At 48.6% G+C, this 22,051-nt stretch overlaps 1 protein-coding gene across 5 annotated transcripts in view; it reads left to right on the plus strand.

Moving 5' to 3' along the window:
• The window catches only part of SLC25A13 (solute carrier family 25 member 13), a 189,909-nt gene that overhangs the window by 158,232 nt on the left and 9,626 nt on the right, over window positions 1-22,051 (plus strand). For all 5 annotated transcript variants that reach the window (XM_051852956.2, XM_051852957.2, XM_070059810.1 and 2 more), the window contains 2 exons: window positions 1,561-1,701; window positions 18,586-18,724. In XM_051852956.2, coding sequence (XP_051708916.2) covers window positions 1,561-1,701; window positions 18,586-18,724 — 280 coding nt within the window. The remainder of the gene's footprint in view (window positions 1-1,560; window positions 1,702-18,585; window positions 18,725-22,051) is intronic.

A 22,051-nucleotide genomic window follows, 5' to 3' on the forward strand; every position in this document is an offset into this window, starting at 1 on the left:
CCCGTCCGGGACAGCGTTGCCCTCACACCTGTTGTAGCGTGTGCAGAAAGGGCTCGGCTGTTTTTGAAGAGTAGGTGTTTTTAGATCGAAGGTATGGAGTTGGTAAAAACGGGAATCCTGTCTGACTTAGAGTTGATAACTTTTGTATTTTTTTCTGGTCAACATTGATACTTGGATTACGTAAGTTATATACAAGTATATTTTTCTTAATAGAAGTAGCACATACCTTACTGAGAAAAAGTATGAAATATAGCAAAATAGAAAGTAGCTGTCTCTAATCCTGTCACTTCAGAAGCCTTTGGGAGCCTTTGTTCTCTGTGGCGGTGGATATGGGAGGGGGGGTGTGCTCACATTTTAAACGTGAGGCTTTTGACTTACCAGGCTGTACTGAGCGCTTTCCCTCCGCGTTTCTGTTGGCTCCGCAGTATATCCGCACAAGGACATACTCACATTCGTTTAGTGCCTCCCTTCCCATGGGTATTTAGGTTGCTCCTAATTCATGCTTCCGGCTGTTACATGCTGTAGTTCAGGGATCGGAGCCTTCCTTGGGGCTGCTTTTCATCTGTGCCCGGTGCATGGGGTAACCAGGAGCAGAGGATCTACCATGAGTCGTTTTGTGCGACGGAGACTCAGTGCCTTTTGCCACGATGGCGTCCCGTGAACTGCACCGTGTCAGCACCGCCTCTGTGGTCTGGCTGTGGCGACATCACTGTATGATACATATTCTGAACTGCATGTTAATGAACTGCATGTTACTCAGCTTGAATGAGTGATATAGAAATTCAGCCTGTTTGTGACAAGGAGCCACGAGTTGAAGTACAGGAGAGTGAAGATGCTTGCTTACAGTGAATGCAGGCTTAGCTTCAAAACAGCTGGCTTACGAGTTCGCTTCTCGTGCACGTTCAGGGTCTCACTGATGGCAGCCAGCCACTGCTGCAATGAAATAATACACACCGGTCAACGTGTGGGCGGTAACTGATTTAATGCATTCTTTTTTCTCCTTTGACATACTGTTTATCTTAGGTGAGAAGAGCGATTCTATACACAGGTAATGCATAAATAAAATATAAGGATCTGTAACTCCACGACGTGGTATTGGATCATTGCCCTGACTTCTTTAGAGAAAACAAGTAGTCTTCCCCTAAGTTCTCGCGTCCCCTGGCAGTTTCTGGATCACTGCAGGAATCATGAGATGCAGCGTTCAGGAACCTTCGAGAGCCTGCTCCGCGGCCCTCTGTCTGCACACTCACTGCTTCTCATTTCGTGTCCGCCTTCCTGCCCTTGGCTTTGTGCCCCGTGGTGGCCGTTGTCTGAGCCACGCTCCGAGGAAGCGTTGTCACTGTAGCGTGCTGACTCTGGTGGGGCCAGCAGTAGTCCCTTTCATCCTCGCATTGAGGAGGTGTAGGGGATTCCTTACCCACAACTCCCAGGCAGAACCCCAGCTGTTCTCCCGGCTGCAGTCCCCACTGGTCGGGCGACTGAGCTGTGTGGGGCTGGCCGCTCGCGTCCTCTCACCTCACTGTTGCCCTGCTTCATTCTGAACCCCCTCTCCTTCTCCAGGCAGGTGGCTCCCAGGTGATCTTCACAAACCCCCTAGAAATCGTCAAGATCCGCTTGCAGGTGGCCGGGGAGATCACCACCGGGCCCCGAGTCAGCGCGCTCTCCGTCCTGCGAGACCTGGGCTTCTTCGGGATCTACAAGGTAACTTCTCCTTTTTCATCCCCTTTAGGTCATTTATTTGGTGACTTTCTTACCTCTTTAAACTAGTGACTGTTCATCAGCATCAAGTTAACTTTGGCAACGTGGAGGTGAAGAATCCCTGCCGGTGCCCTCATGCGCGTTAGAAGGAGATGCCCCTTTGCCATCTGCCCAAAGCCAGCTTGCTGATGCAAGGATGTGGGCAGTGCCTGCCAGGCCGCACACAGGGCCCTTTGCAGCATTGCTGGGAGCCGGGGAGCCTGTCTGGATGTGCCGCTGGTGCACTTCCCAACTCTCAGTGCCGTCCCGCAGGCAGCACAGGCACCAGTGTGCGGAGACGCCCAGACTAGCAGCAGATTTCATGTTCTGGCCCCGTCCACGTTTTCTGTGTATACACCTTGTCCTCACTGTTAGAAATCTTAACCAGTTTTCACTTAGAAAATGGGTTTTCAGAATTATTGCAAAATCATACTAATTGTGGATTCTTGAAAGTCATTATTCACACTGCTACTGAAAGGTTGAAATGGAAATATTAGAATTGTTTGAATCTACATCTAGCCATGAGGCCGTATCAAACATAAGGTGCTGTTCATTTTTAATGAGATAATTCCAAAAGTGATATTCTATGACAGTTTCCTTCAAGGAAATAAGGGGAAAAGTCAAATGCCTACTTTCTAAAAGCTTCATTTATTTACACAGAAATACATAAAAATCACATTATGTAAAATTAATAGTTTTATTTCTAGTTATATATATCAAGAAATATTTTACTCAAACTATTTTTTTATTTTTATTTTTTATATTTATTTGTTTGAAAGAGTTATAGAGAAGCAGAGGCGGCGCGAGGTAGGTGGAATCTTCCACCCACTGGTTTACTCCCCAAATAGCCACAATGGCTGGAGCTGGGCCAATCCGAAGTCAGAAGCCAGGAGCTTCTTCCCAATCTCTCATGTGGGTGCAAGGGCCCAAGGACTTGGACCATCTTCTGCTGCTTTCCCAGACACATTACCAGGGAGCTGGATAGGAAGTGGAGCAGCCGGGACTCGAACCAGTGCCCATATGGGACGCTGGTGGCGCAGGCAGCAGCTTTACTGGCTATGTCACAGTGCTGCCGCCCTTACACAAAGTGTTGACATGAATTTTAAATTAGCTTCCTGATTATCCTTAATACACTTTTTGGGTCATCTGTTAACACAGTTTTGCAGAGCACCTTGTGTTGATTTTTATCCCAAGCTGTGAAAGATGAAGCGCTTTGTTTTGTTCATTCATTTATTTGCAAATCACAGGGACAGAGAGAGAATCTTGTATCCACTGGTTCACTTCCCCAGATGATTGCAACAGCTGGCACTAGGCTAGGTCAAAGACAGGAGCCAGGAATTCTATCCAGGTCTCCTGCGTGGGTAGCAGTGACCCTTCAAGTACTTGGGCCCTTATCCATCACCTTCCCAGGCACGTGAGCAGGAAGCTGGATGAGAAGGGGAGGCAGGACTCAGTCTCAGCCACTCGGATGTGGGGTGTGATGGCTTAGCCCGCGCGGCCGCAGTGCCTGCCCCAAGGGGAAGCACTTTTGATCTCCTTGTACAGTTCTGTCCCTGGAAATTTTATCCCAGACCATAACATTAAGACAGTTGATATTTTTTTTTCTTAGACCTAATTCACCATGAATGAATATAATTGGTCCCCTTAATGTAACAACCTTCTGTTTTGCTTTTTAGAATGAACCTTTAAAGACTGTGTTTGACATTCACTATTGCATTTGTGAGAGCCCAACCCTCTTGGCAAAGTAGTAAGGACTGCAGTTGTTTCTGGGGAACCTGCCATCCCCATTGGCGCTTGGCACTTCCCAAGGTCGCATGAGCTAAGATCTAAGGATCCCACACACTGGGAGAGACAGAGAGAAAGGTCTTCCTTCCATTGGTTCACCCCCACAAATGCACAAATGGCCGCTATGGCCGGCGCTGCGCTGATCCGAAGCCAGGAACCAGGTGCTTCCTCCTGGCCTCCCATACGGGTGCAGGGCCCAAGCACTTGGGCCATCCTCCACTGCCTTCCCAGGCCACAGCAGAGAGCTGGACTGGAAGAAGAGCAATCGGGACTAGAACCCGGCACCCATATGGGATGCCGGCGCTGCAGGTGGAGGATTAACCAAGTGAGCCACGGCGCCAGCCCCAACTAGTCAGAGTCTTAAAAACTTCTACTTAAGGTGCTGAGTCTGTGATGGTGCCGGTAGCAGCTTTGTTTACCAGCGTGTTACCCCGCTGTTAGACACAGCCCTTGACTGGAAGAGACACCATCATCTCTTCTCAGTGTCAGGGCCCCTGCAACCTGCTGCAGCAGCCTGTCACTCTGACAGCACGCCGGGCAGGCTTCCGACCGGTTGTCCAGCGAAAGGCACCCGGGCACAACAGCAGTGACCGTTTTCAAAACCCCTGGGTGCATAAAGTGGCAGGAACCTGTTTTCTGCAGAAGCAGAATCTGCTGAGCTCCCTGCAGACGACACAGACTGGCACTTCGTGCTTTTCATCTTCGCGTTATTTCATAATCTTAATCCCCTTTAACACTCCTTGGAAGTCGCTGGCGTCCTGGTTTGCAGTGTGGTGAGGACGGGCTGCCAGGCGTGGCATCCGAGCTGGGGCTAAGGCTCAGAAGTTTCTTGTTTCCGTGCCGCGCTCCAGTTGCTTTGCTGCAATGAGCAGGACTGCTCAAGTTTGAGCAGGAGAACTCTGCCATATGCAGTTGGCTTAATTACTAGTCTGGTGGTCCCCCGTGCTTCAGAGCATTCCACAGGGCCTGTGCTGTTTTCATTGTGTTGGTAATTACCACGTGAAGTGCCCCCACGCTTTGAGCTTCTGCAAGCTTGATTTCCTTGGGCGGGAGTGACCGGGCCCTGTGCGCCCTCTTGCTGGCCGTCAGCATCCTGTGAATTCTTAGAGGCCTGGCTTGGGGGCTTCATCCTGCAGAGCTGTGACTGCCTTCGGTGGGTCTCCTTCCAGACCTGCTCTCCTGTTCCCTTCTTGGTGATGCAGCCCTAGGCTTGTCTCACCCTTCCATGGTCAGAAACCATTTTAGCAGGTTAATGTCCATGTTTTTAGGAAGTAGTATAGTTGTATACAGTATAGTTTAGGAAGTAGTATAGTTGATGTGATTCTGTCGCATGCTTTGTAGGAATAAAGCTTTTCTATGTTTCTAGTCTGATTTGGGTAGGAAAATGCAAATGACCTAGAGTGACCTAATTCCTTTAAACCTCTGAGTCCCCCCTCCAGGTAGGTCTTTAAAAAGGCTACCACTATCACAGTTTTCCTTGGGACCGGTCACCTTCCCGCATCTCAGCTGGGCCCTTTGTTTGCTGTTGTTAACATGACAATACCACACTCCGAGGGGTGAGTGGTTGGCTCTGTCTGTATGTTTTGGCCTGCTGAGCTTAACCTCAACTAAATCTGCTTAACTAAGTTTTCTGTTTTCCTCCTGAATTGATTTGCAAAATACCTAAGTCTTCCCTGACTTCTCAGTGAATGGCAATTAGAATACTTGCTTTAGAAGTACATTTGCAACTGAAAAAAAGGGGATGTGGTAAACATGGCACATTCCTGCAGTTAGGGAGAGTTTGGAGTAGACCAGGGAACTATGTAAACACAGGCCCCCCACTAAAAAAATGGCAACCTTGGGATAGGTTGAGTAAGAGCTGTTGAGTCTTTAATGTAGTTAAGAAAGCAGACCCGCAACCTCTTTGTTTCCTGGGAATTTTTGATGAGCTCCTCTCCCCTGGATAACGCTTGTTTTATGGGCTCAGCTCCTGGAGCAGAAGAGAAGTCAAATGTTACAGAGAATGTATACTTCTGTTGGAGAGAGTCGCTTTTGGGTGGGAGCCTGTAGAGCTTGAGCGAGGGGCCGTGACTTTAGGATTGGAGTGAGGCTTGTCTTGTAGCCTGAAATGGCAGCACAGCTAGCGTCGGCCACAGGATGCTTCCCCAGGAAGCTGTGCAACAGTGTGTGACTGAGAGAACAAAACCGTGAGGCACTGACAGGGGAGATGAAGCAAGCTAGTGGAAAACGGACTGCGGATTCTGCAGTCACAACCTCAGTGTCGGCCACGAATGTGGCCCCGTCGTCTGTGTTCCAGGCAGAGGCCCTTGTTTTGTCCCACTGTGTCTGACAGTATCCAAGTAGATCTCTGCTTCCCGTGCACAAAACCGGTGTGTTCCCGTCCGCCTGTGCTGATGTGTGCCGGTGAGTCACGAGGGCTGTCCCCTGTATTGATGTACCAGTGCGTGCTTGTGGAGTCTGCTAGTTATCTCAAAGGAATGGTGGCTGACTTTTTTAAAATTTAAAGTACAAGTTTATGTTGCAGAAATCACAAATATTTCCCAAAGTGAAAGTCTTTCTCCTTTACCACTCCACTCTCTTTTAATGAGTAGCCTCTGCTCAAGTTACTTTTAGAAAAGAGATTTTGAGGGAAAGAAATCTTTCCACTTACCTCAGTGTGGTTTAAGGATGTATTTATATATTTATTACTTATTTGAAAGGGGGAGCGATGGGGAAGAGAGGTTCACTCCCAAGATGGCCACAACAGTGAGGGCCGGGCCAGGCCAAAGCCAGGAGCCCCATCTGGGTGGCAGAGGCCCATGCCTTCGGGCCAGCGTCTGCTGCCTTCCCAGGCACATTAGCGGGAGCTGGATTGGAAGTGGAGCCGCTGGGCACAGGCATGAACCCAAACTCCGATGTGGAAATCGGAGTCCCAGGGTGGGATGAAGAACCAGGCGAAGTTTCCTGACCCCAGAGCCTTGCAGAGGATGGCCCTTAGGTGCTCTTCGAGGGTCCTCCACGTCCCCTGTGGGAGTAAGCAGGACCTCCAGGCTGCTGGGGAGACCATCGATGGCACTGAGAGCCCACCCGCCCACCTGCAGGTGGCAGAAAGAAGTATGGGTAGAATAAACAGCTGTCAGTGGAGAGCTGGCGTGGACTGAGGCAGAGCTGAGGGAGAGCAAGCAAGTGGGTCAGGTGCTGCGGAGACCAAGGGGATGAAGCCTAAGGAAAGGTCTTTAAACTTACAGAGGGTCATCAGTGGTTATCGTCAGGAATCCAGTCGGGTCAGGAGCCCCTGGACCCACCGCCTGCTGCTTCCCAGGATGCGTATTAGGAGGAAGCGCAAACCACAAGCAGAGCCAGAACTCGAACCCAGGCACTCTGATGTGGGGTGCATTTGTCCCAAGCAGCGTCTTCACTGTGCCAAACACTGGCCCCCTTTGGAAGAGAAGTGGGAAGAGAGGCTGAGAGCTGACGAGGAAAGAGCCCGAAGCCTCTGAAGATGACAGCAGGACCTTGCGGAGGGAGTGGAGCAGCGCCCCAGCCTGGGGCTGGCTGTGCCTTCCCCAGCTCCTTAGGGCTCCTGCTTTCTGAGTGCCTGCTTGGCCGGGCTCGTGTTTTAGCCGTGAACACGTCAGAGCATCGCACCCTCGTGCTGGCCCGTGAGCCAGGTGTGTTCTGAAGTTCGAGGTTACAGCTAGGCAGACTTAACAAGTTTCGGTAATGTGTCCAACGTCACCTGCTAGGTAAGTGGTGAGGCTGGGTGTCAGACTTGGTCCAGTTGTGCTTTGAAACCTGACCCTGGCCTATCTCATAGGGAGAGCACATGCTGATAACTTGGGTTTTCTGGGAAATTTAAGAACAAGGTTAACATTGCCATGGTAGGTATTGAGCAGGTGACAGACAGGTGGTGGCCTTGCTCTCAGTGAATGTGCAAGGAAAGGGAGGTGAATGAGTTGAGAGGACTCCAAACAGCAGGAGTGTGTGGTGATGGCTGAGGCTGGTGGGCTTATAGGAGTGTTTTTCCTGATTGTCCTTAGTAGCCAGCACTGTTGTAAACTGTTAGATTTTAGTCTAAGAGTGACTCCGTTTGCCTTGTTTTGTTAGAATAGAAACATGAGATCTTGTATTATTTCCTTGTAGAAACTAAAGTAATTTCATCCGTATAGGGCAAGGGACCTCTTCTGTGTTCTTAAGTCTTACTTTAAAATGAATAGTAATAAACAACATACGTGCATGGAGAGGCCCACGTCCAACAGGGCATCCATGTGTCTATTCCAGATGACATCTGCAAGTGTTAATTTTAAAATAACTTTGGACCACAATTTATGGAATTGGTGAAAATACTTTCAAACCGTGTGTGTGTGTGTGTGTATGTGTATACACATACATACATACATGTTAAGGGGCCAGTATCTAAAATATATAAGGAATTTTGACCACTCAACAACAAAAGAACAAAAAAACCTGATGACAACAATGAGCAAAGTGCTTAAGTAGTCATTTCTCCCATGAAGACGTACAAATGGCCAACTAGTATGTGAAAAGATGCTGATACAAATGAAAACTACAGTGGAATACCACTTCACACCTGCTAGGTTGGCTGTTAAAAGGAAAAAAAGGCACGTGTTGGTAAAGATGTGGAGAGACTAAAATCCTTGTGCATGGTTGGTAGAAATGGAAAATGATGCAGTCACTGTGGAAAACAGCATGGATTTCCTCCAAAAACTGAAAACAAAACCAGCCTGTGATCCAGAAATCCCATTGCTGGGTGCATATCCCAAAAGAATCTCAGAGATGAAACTATGGGATGTTCATATAAAGGATTTTTAGAAATTTAAGGAACCAGTATCAAGTTCCTCAGGGGACCAGGTTTTCGTGTTTGTTTGTTTGTTTGTTTTTTATTTGATATGGTGTGAGCATTTTTGTAATATTGGAAGTCATGTAGCATTGTCCATATTCTGCCTAAAAGTCGCATTAAAAGAAAACAAATGGGAGAATATGATGATTTAAGACAGCGTTCTGTACCTGGACTTCAGATGACTCATCTGTAGAAAGAAATAACAGTTCCTGCACAAGTGCACCTTAACAAGCTCATGCAAGAAGGAGACAAAGATAAACTTCTCTTGGTGCAAATAACTTTGAAATCTGTGCATGGTTATTTTTATATTCTCAGTGAACCTTTTGAAGACCTTTCATATTGATAGAATTGTTGGCAGGATTCACTAGGATAATGCATGTAGAACGCACAGAATGGAGTTTAACACGCGTCTACATGATGTGTTCTTAGCTACTAGTCTGTGATTGTAGGATATCAACTAAGGAAGTCACGCCACAGGTTCCTCACCCCTTCTGCTCTGGCCATCACGGACCATTTCTCATGTGTGATCGACAACCTTCTCTAGGCCAGACATTTCTGCTTTGGACTGTGAAATAGAAATACAAAGGAAATGCCTTGGAAAATATTATTTTTAAAAATAAAAGAGTGCCCAACAGAATTCAGTGTGCTAAATGAGCTAGGAAAAAGAAACTTTCTTCTTTTAACATTTATTTTGTTTGAAAGGCAGAGTTAGAGAGAGAGAGAGAGAGAGAGATCTTCTATCTCCTGGTTCACTACCCAAGTGACCACAATGGTAAGGACTGAGCCAGGCCAAAGCCAGGAACCTGGAGCTCCTTCTGTGTCTCCCTCATGGGTACAGAGACCCACGCTCTTGGCCATCTTCTGCTGCTTTCCCAGGTATATTAGCAAGGGAGCTGGATTAGAAATGGAGTAGCTGGGACTCGAACTGGAGGCCATATAGGATGCCAGCATTGCAGATGGTGGCTGAACCAGCTGTGCCTCAACACCAGCCCCAAGGACTCTTAAACATATTAGCAACTGATTTTCCTTTTTAACCTTTCTGTAGCCAACAAATTTTTTTAGTGCAAGCACTGTATCAGGTGCTGGAGGTCAAAGATGTGTATGGTGCCATTGCCGATCCACGTCAATAGAGTGAAAGAATGTAAATACACATTTCTAGCACTATCAAATTCTTTTAAAGATTAATTTTAATAGTATTTTTTAGAAGAAGAAAATTTAGTTACAGCAGAGCATATAACAATAAAATGTTAATCTCTCAGCCATAAGTCCCAAATAATGCATCTTTGTAGTGGCAAACAATTTTACCAAGTTTTTGTTGTTTAATGTTTTTGTTTTTGTTTTTTGTTCTTTACCAAGTATTCAGAGAATTAGTTTTTATGTGCAGTTTTATTTTCTTAGAATTTCTATTTATTGATTTTTGTTTTATTTGAAAGGCAAAGAGACAGAGAGAGAGAGTTGACTCCTCGGGTGCTTACAGCAGGTGGCTTTGGGCCAGGCCGGAGCAGGGAGCCAGGAACTTAATCCCACCTGTCATCTGGGAGTGGGGTGGTGGGATTCAGATATAAATCCAGTCGAATGGATGCATGTTGAAAGTGTATTTCATAGAATGCAGGGCACTGCTCTGTGCAGGAGGCAGCGTCCAGAGCAGTTGCACCTGGCGTAGAGACAGAGGGAGCACCCCCCCGCTCAGCCGGCCCAGGAGCCCTAGCGCTCCATGCAGGGAACTGGCCCTCACTGAAGGCAGTGAAGGGGGTGGGAAAAGAGGCCTCTTTCCTTCCCCTGGATGTGGTGGTCCACATGAAGGAGAAGAACCAAAAAGAATGCTGCACAATGGTGGCGTGACTTAAAGGAAGCGCTTCAAGAGGAAGGGTCAAGGGTCACCAGCCCGAGCGTCTCCTCGGGAAGACAGGTGCACCTGCCTGCCACAGCTCAGATACATGCACTGGTCATGCACGTGACAGCACCAAGATGTAAGAACCTTGTCAAATCCATGAGTTGTTCAGAAGCGAGAAAGAGTGGAGCTGAATGTGGGTCGAGGTGAGCTGGCTTTTGCCTTGATGGCCTTCTCCAAACACCTACATGTTGAGATTTAACTTTGAAGCCTTAGAGGATAAGCAGGTGCTGTCCAAAGTGCTAATACTGCAAGAGCAGGACGCAGACCAGAGTGTGGCAAGCAAGGCACCTCGTCGCAAGGACGGCTTTGCTGTCACACTGCCTTGCACAGCCCTGAGAGTGAGCACCTCCAGGAAGCTTTGTCTGGGCACAGCTCCTTTCTCTGCTCCCTCACGAAGTTCTGACCTCAATAGAAGTAAAGTAGCCATGCTCCCTGCTGCCCTAAACTGCAAGAAAATTGCCTGGCTGCTTTAGCGGAGGAAAATGAGGAGGCGGAGTGGGAGAAAACCCTCCCTCTTGGGTGACATAAAAAAGAACTTCAAGCTGGGAATTTATTTTTAAATGGTCTTGAATTCATAGTGCCCCCAGGTGCTTGACAAAAGCAAATACAAGCCCTGTTTAGAGGAATTCACCTTCATCCCAGCCTTCAAAGAATTTTCATAGGTAATATTCCAAGGAAAATGAGCAGTTCTCAATCAAAACTCTTAAGACAATAAGGCACTTACTTTAAAAAGAAACAGCAAAAGGAAAAAAAAGCATTTTAAACCACAAAGATTTAAAATTTTTAAATGACCAGAAATATAAAATGAATATTCTTTTTTAAAATTAAAAAGCATGAAAATATTTATGACGATTGAAACTTTAAATTCAACAGATGGCTTTAACAACAGATTAAACACAGCTGAAAGAAAATTAGTGAAGTGGAAGATGAGAGAATTAGTGAACTGAAAAATAAGAAATTATTCAAACTGCATTTCTGAAAAGACCGTAAGAAATGGTAACATAGAAGGAAGCATGAGATGATCTGATGGGTGTAAGTACACAAGAAGACCCGAGGAAAAGGAGATGATGGCTGAGCGTTCTCCAGAGCTAACGACTGCCATTCATCCACAGCTTCAAGAAGTGCAGGGGAAGCTGCTGCCTAGGATGCCCATGACCCTGTCAGAGCACCAGTTCAAGTCCCAGCTGCTCCATGTCTGATCCTGCTTCCTGCTGACACACACTGAGAGGCAGCAGATGGCGGGTGATGGCTTAAGAACTTGAGTCCCTGCCACCCATGGAAAGTTCCAGGCTCCTGTGTTTGACCTGGCCCATCCCTGGCTATTGTGAGCATTTGGGGAATGAACCAGCAGATGAAAGATCGCTCCTGCTGTCTGTGTCTGCCTTTCAAGTAAATGAAAATAAATAAAAAATGAAAAATAGATAAGCCTTACAATGAAAAATAAAAAGAGGCTGTTCTGTGACCAGACAAGGAAGTCAGTTTGCCTTCAAGGGGCAAGAGTTCAGCTGGCAGGTAACTGAGGAACAGGAATTATGGAAGCCAGAGTTAGTGGAACGTTGTCGGCATTTTGGAGGAGACTTTTCAACCTAGAATTCTGTCCTCTATAAAAATGTCTTTCAGGAAGAAGGGTAAAGCAAAGAATTTTTGGAGGAGCAAAACTCAAGAAGCCTAGCACCAGTAAAGCCTTAATAAAGGAGATTCCAGAATATACTCCAGGTAGAAGAAAAGTGATCGCAGCTGGAGACATAGATGGAGCTCAGAGGAAGTGGGAAGTGTTTAGTCTAAATAGTGTTACCTCACCGTAAATGCCGATGCATTTAAAATAGTAATTTTAAGTGCTTAATGTTTCTTAAGCTAGAATTAAAATGCATAATCATAAAACAAGATTTGCTTTTAAAGTACACATATTGTAGAGGAGAAGGTACGTACGGAAATTTCCACAGTAAACACTTGGACTGGAAAGGGACTCTAGCTTCCTAACAGGTAATTGTACGGAGTGGGAGGTACAGGCTGCGGACAAGAAAAGAAAAACTGAAAAGGATGACTCTGTGAAGGTGACCTGGCCAGCAGTGTGGGCACCGAGTCCGCGTGATAAAACCCCGAGCCGCTTACAGGGTGTCCAGGACGGCGGAGTGCCAGCATCGCTGATGGCAAAGCAGTGAGCAGCGGCAGACCTACCGAGAACTGGAGCTGGCACAGAGGCGTTTCCTGCAAAATACCTAGCCTTGCCAAGATGATTGTGTTAGAATTGCATGCAACTAGGGAGATACTGATGTCCTAAAAGTCTGTACTACAGAAGCCAAACAGGCATTGAAGGAATCCCGACGCGTGTGCTGGAAGCAAGTCTCCCATCACTGAGCCTTTTGGTTTAACAGTCACATCGCAGGTCCTGGCAATGGTGATGGTCGTCCTGGAGGTGCTGAAACTCAAATCCCAAACACGTGGGGCCCAACACGCCCTGAAATGGGCAGGAGAGGTGCGGCCAGGCTGTGTAACTCAAGGGTTAACTCTCCTGGGGGAAACCAAAAGGAATGTGAAGGGATCAAGACATGACATGCGGCCCATTGTTTGGTTCCAGGATCAAAATATACAATTATACATGCCAAATAAATTCTAAACCTGTACGGTAGGAAAGAGGGGTGGCTGTGAAGACAGGTGCCAGAAGCATTAAATAACCTCCTGAGACAAGGTGCACCAGTGTTGTCATGAATGCAGCGGGGTCCCCCAGTCTGGCATTCCCCCACCCCCGAGCCAGACAATGCACATTCACTGCTGGAGTCCCTGCTAAGCCTCCGTCTCCCAGACCTGCTGGCTCCTGGTGCCCAGCCCCTACACAGAGGTGCCTTTGTGAGCCTAATTACCTTGCCTGTATTAGGAATAGCCTGTTTAGAGCCATGTTTGCAGGTACTGCTAGAATAAGCAGGAATTAGCATGCGAAAAGACCTGCCCTGGCCCCGACTTCCTTATCAGCACCATCCTTCAAGACTGGCTTTTTTTTTTCTTCCCTCTCTGGATTGATCAGGCAGGTGTGATACCATCCAGGATGAAGAGCTTTCAAAGGAGAGAAGACAGGATGGCTGTGTGTGTGTGTGTGTGTGTGTGCGCGCGCGCGCGTGTGCCCCATCTTCTGACAAGTTTGTGCCAGGCACAGCTGCCAGAGGGAGCCTGCCTGGATGATCCCAGCAACTTAAGAGTTGATAAAAGCTCCCTTGGGCTCTCAGCGCAGTGTCCACATCAAAGCAGCACGAGAAGCAACATAAATCATCCTTCTGCGGTGCTGATCCTGTGGCCAGCGTCTGTAGGCCTGGCTCATTGGCCCGTGTCAACTGTGGACTCTCACTGAGCCCTGCCCCTCCAGAAGCTTTGCTCACCCTCAGCTGGAATGATGATGGAGAGACGTTCGAGCGATGCCAAATTGGAGTGGAGCCGGGTCATTAACGCAGATCTGAGTTTCGATTCCCGTCTATTTACATGTAGGTCTTCCCTGATATGCTTTTTATTGTTCCTGTTGGTGCATTACTGGACCTTGTGTAAACAGAAGGGGGACGGGGAGGAAGCAGTAGTCCCCCACCCCAACCCGCCCAGGGAGAGAGAGAGGATTTTAAAGAGGAGTAAGTGATGGGAGGCTTGCGTTTTGCACTTACTGCTTTTCCCAGGTGATTTTACTGTGTGTGCAACAGAAATCGAGGGCCGAGGGCCGAGGGCCAGGCAGCCAGAACGCAAGGCAGACGAGTGTGGGGATTTCCTTCCAGGGCAGGAACACGTATTAAAGAGTTATTTTGAGTGGTACACACCATGTAATTTATTAATTTTTTAATGGCCACGGCAGTCACTTTTGTGTCGCTGACGCAGGCTCTAGGGCCACGTGGAATGTTTCCCTTTATCCTGAAGTTGCCAAGTAGAACTGACTCAAAACAGGTTAACGTTTTAGAAGTAGGACTGCAGTGAAGGATTTATCAAGGAATCTGGGGCAGAAACGTTTTTCACCCTTGGAACTTTAAAAGCCTTTTTCACATCCTGCTTCCCTTTCATTGTGTGGGAGCAACAGGTCAGGGATTGCCTAAGGCAGCCATACAAATTGGCACCTGCCTTTGTGCCTAAGACCTAAAGGAAGTGGTGGGGAGAAGGAGGCCAGGGCAATTTAATAAGTCTGTGCAACCTTTTGCAAAGCTAGCTCTGCTTGGGGATTGGGCTTTGATGCCTGGGGTGCAGGAGAGGAGAGGGCCACCTCCCGATTCCATTCAGAGTTTTTTGCTGCAGGGAGACACCTGACCAGGTGCTGGATGGGGAACAATGCGGCTGCCAGGAGAGGGGAGAGACAGGGCGGCTCCTGGTCACAGGGTTGGCCCTTACTTTGTACTGCAGTGGATCTGCACAAGGCACGCACAGGCGCACAGGCGCACAGGCGTCACTTCTTTTGTTCCTGAAGCTCCAGTCCCGCCTCTCCTGAAGAGTGTGCCTTTGTGCTTGTGGGTCACAGGTGAGAAGGCTCAAACCTGCATTTTCCCTGCGCAGGGACAGTGACGGTGACGAGGGGACAGCCACAGCCAGTGGGCTTCACACTCCGGGGGACAGAGTTGGTTTCGTCCAGGTCTTCAACCTGCGGGCAGGGCCATCCTGCCTCTTGGAGCAGGGATGCTGGCTGCCCCACTTGTTTCCTTTCTTCCCTGACTTTCTCACGGAGGGGGCGTGGTTTCCTGTCATCCTCGCAGGGAAGGAGAGGCTGGGATGGTGGGACGCTCAGGGATTTCTTCTTGAGAAAACCCAGCTGCTTCGTCCCGTGCCTTTTATCTTCTCTGTCTTGGGCTGCTTCTAATTTCAGGTCATGTCTTCCCAGGGCCACTAATCACGTTGAAGTCACATAGCTTAAGATCGACTTTTCTCGGTACAGTGTTACAGTGAAGCAGGTTAAGCCATTGCCTGTACTGCCAGGATCCCTTGGGGGCACTGCTTGGACTCCTTAGCCTGGGAAAGCAGCAAAAAGTGGCCCAAATGGTCGGGCCCCTGCCACCCATGTGAGAGACGCAGCTGAAGCTCCTGGCTTCAGTCTGGCCCAGCCCTGGCTGTTGCAGCCATCTGGGGAGTGAACCAACGGATGGAGGACCACTCACTCTCGCTCTCTCGCGCTCTCTCTCCCTCCCTCGCTCCCTCCCTCCATCTGTAACTGACTTTCAAATAAATAAATAAATACATCTCTTTTTTAAAGATGCTTCTCTCTCTGTCTCCGTCTCACATACACATAGTCTCTGTCTAATGTAAAATCATTTACTATTCCTAGATTTTGCTATATCTTCAAAAATACTATCTTTGAAAACCTGAAGGCTGGGTTTGGGTTTCTAATTTGTTTTTCCAAGAAATGAGCTAGTATCCTTGCAGAAACTTGACAGCATACCTCAGAGCATCTCGTTTCTGTTTAATTGTGGTTTTCCTCCTCTATGGCAAAACAAACTCTGCCATTGGGAACATAGCTTAGGCCCTAACTGGCAGCCAGCGATTTTGCTAAGCAGTTTTATACATTAAATTTCACGGTCTGACATGGGCAGCACCGACATAGGCAGATGTAAGAAAATGCAGAGCAACGGTAGATCTTGACTGATCCGAGGAATGGGGGCTGTACCTGGAGGCATCGCTCTTCCAGGAGAAGAGACCAAGCAGACGACGTCCTTACAAAGCTCCGACCCGGCTGAGAACCCTGGGCCTGATCCGTGGGACAACCAAGACCAGAGCTGCAGCAGAGTTCTCGAAAACCAAGGTTGAATGAAACCACTGAGGATCGAAGGGGTCACTGTGTTATATCCCGTCAAAACAGAAACAGCACCTATGCCACAAACTTAAGGAAAAGAAAAGGAGTAACCACGGCCCCTCCGGCGTGGTCTCAGCCATAGAGTGCTTAGTATCACCACTCCTGTTGCCAGAAAGGCTTCAAGACATGTGGTGCTCCCCCTGGTCATCGCTGGCCTTGGGAAATCCTGGACGATTTAAGTTTTTAAGACCTTTCTGTATTCTCTATGGTAAGCACTTAATATTTTATAATCAGGAAAATGCAGCTGTCCACAAACAAGAGGAACACGGCATAGCAGCTGCAAACATGGGAAATGAGGTTAAAGGAACACAGTCCGTTTAACTGTATAGGAAACAGAATTTGTGTACGGCAGCTTCTTTAGAAACTTGGTTAATCCTCTGCCTGCGGTGCCTGCATCCCATATGGGTGCCGGGTTCTAGTCCAGCTCTGCTGTGGCCTGGGGCGGAGGGGGGGGGGCATGGAGGGTGGCCCAAGTGCTTGGGCCCCTGCACCTGCATGGGAGACTGGGAAGAAGCACCTGGCTCCTGGCTTCAGATCGGCATAGCACCAGCCGTGGTGGCCATTTGGGGACTGAACCAGCGAAGGGAAGACCTCTCTCTCTTGTCTCTCTTTCTCACTGTCTATAACTCTACCTGTCAAATAAATTTAAAAGTAATAAATAAATAAATAGAAACTTAGAAAGATGGCGATGTTTTTCTAGATACCGAGAGCCAGATGTGGCTGTTTAGCTGCTCTCCATTCAAGTTGGGTTTTGGTGTCTAATTGGAGGAACTTCCGGACAGAGGCTCCTTGAGGAACAGTAGCTAGCGGAACCCAAGGGGAGTGCTTGCAGGCAGGAAGGGAAAGGAGGGGAAGCCAAGGTTCTGAGACTGGTGGTATCCCCAGTCACAGTAGATGCTGCTTAGAAAGCTAATCCCAGGGAAGGTGTTGGCTGCCTGTGTGGATACCACAGTTATCCGGTAACTTTGCCTGTTGAAAAACGGGGGGAGTTGGAAAAGACTGTTGGAACCCTGAGTGTGAGATCTGCCTCTCAAGTTACATCAGAACGCGCCAGGAACAAGCCATGGGCATGGCCCTCAGTAACTGTCCTGGGTATGAGTTTGTACGTGGGTCGAGGGGGAGCTTGGGTGTGGCGGGTGTTGGGCCTGTCAGCTTCAGCAGTTCTGGGGTGGACAGAATGGAGCAGCCTGGGCCGAGGGACAGGACGTGGGGCGGGTCTGTGCCGCCCTGAATCCCAGTCCACAGAGCGAACCAGGACGGGCTTAGCGCATGCCTGGGTGTTGGCCAAGGAATTGGCATGACAGGGTCCAGATCCCAGGCATGTCTTGTGGTCGGAGGGGTGAGCCAGGCTGGGGTGGGAATTAGGAGGACGGAACATCAAGTCCCGCCCAGGTTCCGGGTGTGAGAGAGCTCAGTGGCGGCAGAGCCACGAGGAAGATGCCGGCTTGTGTTACCCACCATCTCGCTTTGCGTCGGGGGAAATGTGGATGGCAGAGAAACAAAGGCCGTGGCGGCAGACGTGTGGTGTTGGGAAACCGGGACCCGTGGGCGCCTCGCAGCAGACACGCGGGGGCCCAGGCCACAGGGCCGGGCCTCAGTTGGTGTCGCCGGGCGTCGCGGGGGCTGTGGAATCTGGATGGGCTCGTTATTTTCTTTTGGGCATCTCTGCCTTTGATGGAAAGTTTTAGGTTTTACAAATATGTGAAGGAAGCAGTATTAAATCATTAAGTGTTGAAAAGGGGTAATTTCCTTTCCACTCAGCTTACCCAGAGCACAATATATGAGCTGTGGGTTTGATTATAACATTTTATCGTATTTCTGGGCACTCATCAATTCTCAGAAGCTCCCGCTGGCATTCTTTTGGCACCAGAAATCACTTGGTAAAGACTTTGCTCTAGGAGATAACTGTTCCACGCACGGCTCTTGAATGTGTTGAATTATTGTAGTCATTTCAAGGTTTTTGTCGCTGTGCCGTAAACCCTGGATGGTGGCGGGGGACATGAGTAAACCAGGGGGATCCAGGAGACCCCAAAAAGATGAGCAACTCTGTACGTATGTGGCATTTTTTCTTTTCTGGGCGAGAGTCCAGCGCTCTCATCAGATCCGCAGAGATCCAGAAAACAGACGCTTGCCCTCCCCTGCCTGCCGTGCGGAGCCCAGAACACGCCTCACTCAGAGAGCCAGAGGGCGGCGGCCTGCCACCAGCAGGGACTCAAAGGGTCCTTGCAGGCAGAGGCCCACGGATGTTTTCATCGAAGCTGTGGCGTTGGAATAAATGAGAACCACCCCCCAACACACACATACATCCTCGCGCCATGCAACAAAACTAGCTTTATTTCTAAAAACAAAATTCGCTATTTGTCCCTCGCAGAATGTGGGTTATTTTTTACTGTCCGCCTTCCAGCTGGTGAGAACAAATTTGGTCTGCTCCGGGAATATTCTGTTCTGAGGTGAGTTCCAAAGCGGCTCGACCTTCTCAATGGGATATGTGTTTCATGTGGTTTTTCTTCCTCCACACGCGTCCAGGGTGCCAAGGCCTGCTTTCTGCGGGACATTCCTTTCTCGGCCATCTACTTCCCCTGCTACGCGCATGTGAAGGCTTCTTTTGCAAACGAAGACGGGCAGATCAGCCCAGGAAGCCTGCTGCTGGCTGGTGCCATAGCTGGTGAGTGCCGCTCTGGGGGGTGGGCGCGCGCTGCTGCCCCGCCCCAGTCTGCCGCCCTGGAAACGTTTCGCTGATGGTTCGTGATCGGATACACAAGAGTTGACTGAGGATTGCTTTGGATAGTTCTGGCAAAGCAAGAGCAAATAATTAAGCTTAATTCTGGCAGATTGGATCATTGGACGTGTTTAATTTCTTCACTCTAGAAAGGCTCATTAAATATTGATTCTTTGGGAGCCGTTGTTGGGTTCCTAGTCAGAGTTCTGTATCGTTTCATAATTTCACTTCATAGCCTAAGGCCACCAGCTATTCAGCCAGAAGTTTTTAAAGAAAGAATAGGGCCGGCGCCTCGGCTCACTAGGCTAATCCTCCGCCGAGCGGCGGGCGCCAGCACACCAGGTTCTAGTCCCGGTCGGGGTGCCGGATTCTGTCCCAGTTGCCCCTCTTCCAGGCCAACTCTCTGCTGTGGCCCGGGAGTGCTGTGGAGGATGGCCCAAGTACTTGGGCCCTGCACCCCATGGGAGACCAGGAGAAGCACCCGGCTCCTGGCTTCAGATCAGCGCGATGCGCCGGCCGCGATGGCCATTGGAGGGTGAACCAATGGCAAAAGGAAGACCTTTCTCTCTGTCTCTCTCTCACTGTCCACTCTGCCTGTCAAAAAAATATATATAAAGACAGAACAGGGCCTACACGCTTGTTTAGAACTTAAGCAGTAGTCACTGATATTTAGATGAAAGAACTGGACCAGAGGCGACCTGGACCATTGGAGACTCTTGATGCTCCCGGCTGGGTAAGGTTATAGAAGCGAGGTCATGTGTCACTTGAATCACAGGAGTCATTGCGTTCCTTCTTCGGTGCCTCTGTGAAAATATCTCCTGAAAAAGCTGGAGACCAATCTGTCCTTTGTTTCTCCTCCTCCTCGTCTGAGACCCTAGTCTGCAGCAACCTGGCTCGGGTCTCCAGGTAGTGATGGACACCCTAAGGCCGACGGAATGTCGGGTTCCAGGCATTTTTGATAACAAGTGCTGTCCTCATCACCAGGGTGGCCCGAGTCTCTGAGATCAACCTCCAGTGGAGCTGTTGGCTGCTTTGTGTCCCCTGTCCCCTGTCCCCAGCCTGTGGCCTGAGAGCCCCTGGAGGCAGGGACCCTCGTGGCTCCTCCTGAATTCCTGGTTCACTCCTCTTCCTCAGAAGTAGTGATGTTGGTCCGTGAGGCTGTGTGGTTCTGTCCTGGCTGCACGGGGACTTCAGTATGAGCAGCATTGAGATCATGATTTCAAGAAGAGAGTATAGGATTCCCAGTTTGCATTCCAGCTTGGCCACTGACCCTCTGTGCCCTGTATAAATCACACTCACATGCAGAAATGAGCAAAGGTTTTGGACTGAAGTGGTAGGAAGTATGATTTTTGTGCATTTATAGCATTAAGGTAGGACTTAGTGGGAGCAGTGAGTGCACTCGGGTCACTAGACCTGAGTGCTAGTGTGTGACCTTGGGCAGCTTCTGCAGCTGTCAGCAGAGTGCCGTTGTGAGGCACAGATGAGCACGCCCATGAGAAGGACTTTGCCAGGAGCCCCACAGGTAGTGAGCACACCATCAGTGTTAGCCAGTGCCACGCTGAATCCAGAAGAACCGACAGTCACGCCAGAAACCAGTGGTGAAATTAGGAGCCAGGTAGGATCTAGGTCTAGGATTCTCTCCGAAGTCCTGTTGTCCTCACACCTACACAAAAATACCCTGGTACCTCAAAAGGTTCGTGGAAAATGGAAGTAAAAGATGTATATTGCAGTACAAAGAATTTTGAAATCCGTGCATAGTAGAGGTCTTCAAAAAGTCCCTGAGATGTGTATATTATGAAAAAGTTGGGCCGGCGCCGTGGCTCAATAGGCTAATCCTCCACCTTGCGGCGCCTGCACACCGGGTTCTAGTCCCGGTCGGGGCGCCGGATTCTGTCCCGGTTGCCCCTCTTCCAGGCCAGCTCTCTGCTATGGCCAGGGAGTGCAGTGGAGGATGGCCCAGGTGCTTGGGCCCTGCACCCCATGGGAGACCAGGAAAAGCACCTGGATTCTGGCTGCTGCCATCAGATCAGCGCGGTGCGCCGGCTGCAGCGGCGGCCATTGGAGGGTGAACCAACGGCAAAGGAAGACCTTTCTCTCTCTGTCTCTCTCTCTCACTGTCCACTCTGCCTGTCAAAAAAAATAAAAAATAAATAAATAAATAAAATCTTAAAAAAAAAAAGAAAAAGTTGGCCGTAGATTTCAAAATCACTTTCAATTTCATTTGCCACAAACTTTTCTTGAATTCCTCTCATATTGTCTTTAACTCCTCGTTTAGAACAATTAGGTCTCCAAAAGCAGTTTCATCTCTGGGTAGAAGTTTGCTGGGAAATCCATGCTATCAGAGCTGTAGAAATTACTAGTTTGTGGGGTGTGTGTGTGTGTGTGTGTGTGTGTCTCCCCTTTAATTTATTTGACAGGATAAGACAGATACTTCCCATCCTCTGGCTCACTTCCTCAATGCCCGAGAACCAGGAACTCAATCCAGGTCTCCACATCGAAGACTGAGCCCCACAGGAACTCAGTTGCTTGGGCCATCGCTTGATTTCTCCCCGACTTCACGGTCGCGGGAAACTGGGCTCAGGAGCAGAACCAGCACTCCAATCCGGGCACTCCCACGGGGAACGCGGGTGCCTCCAGCAGCATCTAACTGCCCTGTGAAACACTCACCCTTTCTGCTCTTTTAAGAGTTATTTTCTTCCTTCTGTTCTTTATGATGTGAAGGTAATATTGCTTGTTGTAAAAGAATATTTTGGAAGTACCACAATGAATAAGTAAGAAAATAATCCATTATTCTTCCTCGTTAAGACAACCTGTAGTTTAACATTTTTGCTAATGCTTGGCCACACTGTGTGTCTGTGTGGTGTACCGTGGTTCCCCCAGCATCGTTAGCATCCTAGTGGAAGGGTTAATGGTAAGTGCTGTGGGTCAGACCATGCAGGTTCTCATCGAGGTCTCCTCACTTAGAACTCTATGACTGCACAGGGGATTTAATCCCCCTCTGCCTGTTTCTCCATCTCTAAATGGAGTAAGTGTAGTCTTAGCCTCACAAGACTATTATAGGGATCAACTGAATTAATAGATGCAAAGATTGAAGATGGTGCCTGGTGTAAAGTATCAATTCAGAAATGTTCAATGATAATAATAATTTTATGATTTATCATTTAAAACTTTCTAAGCATAGTTTTTTGCTGCATACTTAAATATTTTTCAACCTTTAATACTTATATCTTTTGCCAAAAAAATTTAGATAAGTCATATTGTTGTAGAGGAGAA

This window comes from Oryctolagus cuniculus, chromosome 16 (assembly GCF_964237555.1).
Source record: "Oryctolagus cuniculus chromosome 16, mOryCun1.1, whole genome shotgun sequence".
Classification (NCBI taxonomy): domain Eukaryota; kingdom Metazoa; phylum Chordata; class Mammalia; order Lagomorpha; family Leporidae; genus Oryctolagus; species Oryctolagus cuniculus.